This window comes from Octopus bimaculoides, chromosome 17, assembly GCF_001194135.2.
Source record: "Octopus bimaculoides isolate UCB-OBI-ISO-001 chromosome 17, ASM119413v2, whole genome shotgun sequence".
NCBI classification, from domain to species: Eukaryota; Metazoa; Mollusca; class Cephalopoda; order Octopoda; family Octopodidae; genus Octopus; species Octopus bimaculoides.
Genome location: NC_068997.1, coordinates 19209713 through 19212948, shown reverse-complemented (window position 1 = coordinate 19212948; position 3236 = coordinate 19209713). Strand labels below are relative to the sequence as shown.

At 38.2% G+C, this 3236-nt stretch overlaps 1 protein-coding gene across 1 annotated transcript in view; it reads right to left on the bottom strand.

Moving 5' to 3' along the window:
• The window catches only part of LOC106877886 (protein furry), a 152698-nt gene that overhangs the window by 65104 nt on the left and 84358 nt on the right, over positions 1–3236 (bottom strand). Inside the window, exons 21-22 of the mRNA XM_052974065.1 lie at positions 2604–2896; positions 1267–1428 (exon numbers count right to left, since the gene is read on the bottom strand). Coding sequence (XP_052830025.1) covers positions 1267–1428; positions 2604–2896 — 455 coding nt within the window. The remainder of the gene's footprint in view (positions 1–1266; positions 1429–2603; positions 2897–3236) is intronic.

The window sequence follows — 3236 nt, the reverse complement described above, 5'->3', positions numbered from 1 at the left end:
CATGTGGTTGGCAAGCAAGCTACTTGCCACTCCTACGCCTATGGAAAACTTTTTAGATATAAATAAATTGGAAGTATACAAAAATAAACACTATTCTCCCTCTTATTGTTAGTTTTGTTTCATTTTGAAAAATAAAAATCTATTTTATGGTTTATTATTGTTTATATTTTTAATTACATATATAAATGGGGGTCACCAAAATATTTTAAGTGCTTAGGGCCTCTATGGGTCTCAATCTGGCCCCGATTAGAAAACTACACTCTACACATTTAGAAGTTCATTCTTTGTGAGTCAATCAATGCATATGTAAGATAGGGGAAAGGTCAATGGAGTCTGATGGGAGGGTGGAGAAGTGTCAGAGTGTTAGAGGAGTTGGGCACAGTGGATTAGGGGTAGCCTAATCTGAGAAAATTAAAGGGAAATGACACCAGAGTGTTTGAAAGTGGTAGTGGGGTAAGGTGTTGGAGTACTCAACTGGTATTTATTTTACTAAACCTGAAACCTGAAAGGATGAAAGACTAAGTCAACGTCTGTGGAATTTAATCAACAAAGTTACATATAATGACACCTGTGTTAACTTGTGTTAAGATTCTATTCGAAGTTTACTGGGGAGATTGGAAATTAGTGCTGACAAGGGTGGGTCATCTGTTCAGAAATAAGTGAAAATAATATTTCCCAACTGATGAATCAATTTTACTTATCGTTTGAAATTATCTTTTAATCCTTTACTTGTTTCAGTCATTGGACAACTACTCTGCTAGGGTACCCACTTAAAGGGCTTAGTCAGATAAATCAACCCCAGTACTTTTTTTTAACATCTGATGGCCTCTTTTGCTGAACCATTAATGTTATGGGGATGTAAACATACCAACACCAGTTCACAAGTGGTGGAAAGGCAAACACAACACACACACATATATACATATATGTGTGAAACAGTTTCAAGTCACCAAATTCATTCACAAGATATAGGTCAGTTTGGGGCTACAAAAGACACTTGCTCAAGGTGCCATGCAGTGGGACTGAACTTGAAACCATGTGGCTACAAATAAAATTTCTTAATCACACAGCCATTCCAGTTAAAAATATATTGTTTCATTTATATCTCATTTTGATTTCCATCAATTTTGTCTAACAGGATGCTCTACCACTTCTACTAATCCAATAGGATAAAACAGAACTTTGGAAAAAATTTAAAAAGCGTTCATTATAAAACAAAAAACTGACATAAATAAACAAAATAACTAAAATAAGAAGGTATTTTACCTGAAATCATAAACCATTGAATACTGGGTCCCTTGCTGGGCCAGACTACATGCCAATACTGTGTAGCTGTGCCACAGATGTAGGAAAGCTTCTGTCTCATTGCTTACCTTCTTGCTAACAGAACGGAGGATACTGGAAGCTCGGTTATCATTGCTCTGAGCACTACAAGAACAAAAATGGGAAAAAAGTATACCAAAAACAAAAAAAAAAAGGTAAATATAGCAAGGATTTAACCAATGTACCAGCGATTCTCAACTTGGGTCCACATAAGATTTTGTTGTTAAAATTTATCTGCAATAAATTGCTTATACTCCTACAATACACAAACTTTTTTTAATACAATTCCTAATATTTAATCATAAAAATATAATAGGAATTTCTAGAGACATCGAATGGCTGTGAGTACCAAACCACTGAGTAAAATAGGGACCAAAGGGGTCCATCAGAAAAAATGGTCGAGAACCGCTGTTCAGTACACTCATTATGCAAAACTCGTTTGTCAAGAGATGTGTTAGAACAGAATGTTTGTCATAGATGTGTGACAAACAATGTTCAATGACCATGTCACCCTACCCACTGTTTGCCATTCACTGTATCAACTGCATCTCATTAATTATTAAGGTCCCATTCAAAATGCACTAGTAATTTTTTTTTTGTTTGATCTCCAGTTTGCCACAAATTCAAAAATATTGTTAACCACTGTTTTAATCTGTTGAGTTCAATAATTAGTAAAATATAAATTATGCTAGAATTGCAACAGACAAAAACAGTTTCTGAGATTTTGAGACACATCTTGAGACTGAGGCTTTAAGCCCCAGCTTGTTTAATTCATGCTTCAATGCAACTGGTGGAGGCGCAATGGCCCAGTGGTTAGGGTAGCGGACTCGCGGTTTCGATTCCCAGACCGGGCGTTGTGAGTGTTTATTGAGCGAAAACACCCAAAGCTCCACGAGGCTCCGGCAGGGGATGGTGGCGAACCCTGCTGTACTCTTTCACCACAACTTTCTCTCACTCTTACTTCCTGTTTCTGTTGTGCCTGTAATTCATAGGGCCAGCCTTGTCACACCATGTCATGCTGAATATCCCCGAGAACTACGTTAAGGGTACACGTGTCTGTGGAGTGCTCAGCCACTTGCACGTTAATTTCACAAGCAAGCTGTTCCGTTGATCGGATCAACTGGAACCCTCGTCGTCGTAAGCGACGGAGTGCCAATGCAACTGATATCACTCCACCTAACTCTGCTTTAGCCTCGTTCAACTCAAAAGGTTAGTCATTCACCATCTTTCCCTCGAACCACATCTCAATAGTTTAGACCTGCACTCAACCAAATACTCACCTCAAATCAACCAATGGGAAGAGAGACTGAAGCCTGGAGTAAACGACCATCCATGCATAACCAATAGCTGGAGGGCTCTGACTGAATGATGACGATGATGACGGACATGATGACGAAGACGGTGAGACAATATTGACAAGGCACTTGACCCAAGGGTCTGGTTGGCTGAAGGTCGTATTCACCATTGTATACTGCTGGATTTCCTCTGAATGCTGCTTTGGTGCTGACCAAACATGTGCGGCTCGGTCAAGAATCCACTGCAGGTCAATGTTGGACACAACTAATACAGCAGCCTGCCAAAGGAAAGCAACACCATTTTTGAGTAATGAATAAAAATGTTATTATTTTTTTTGTTTTTGTATTATTACTATTTAGTTATTGTATTGTTATGTTTGTGCATTTAGGTCATCCTTGAGGTTTGGCAGATTCACCAGAGCATTGGGCAAAATGTTGTGTGATATTTTGCTTTAGTTCTTTATGTTCTGGGTTCAAACCTTACTAACATAGGTCAATTTGCTTTTCATCTTTGAGCCATTGATAAAATAAAATACCAGTTACGTACTGGAATTGATGCAACTGACCATAGCTCTCCTGTAAATTTGAGGTTGTGCATGTTAGAAGTAGAAGAAGAAA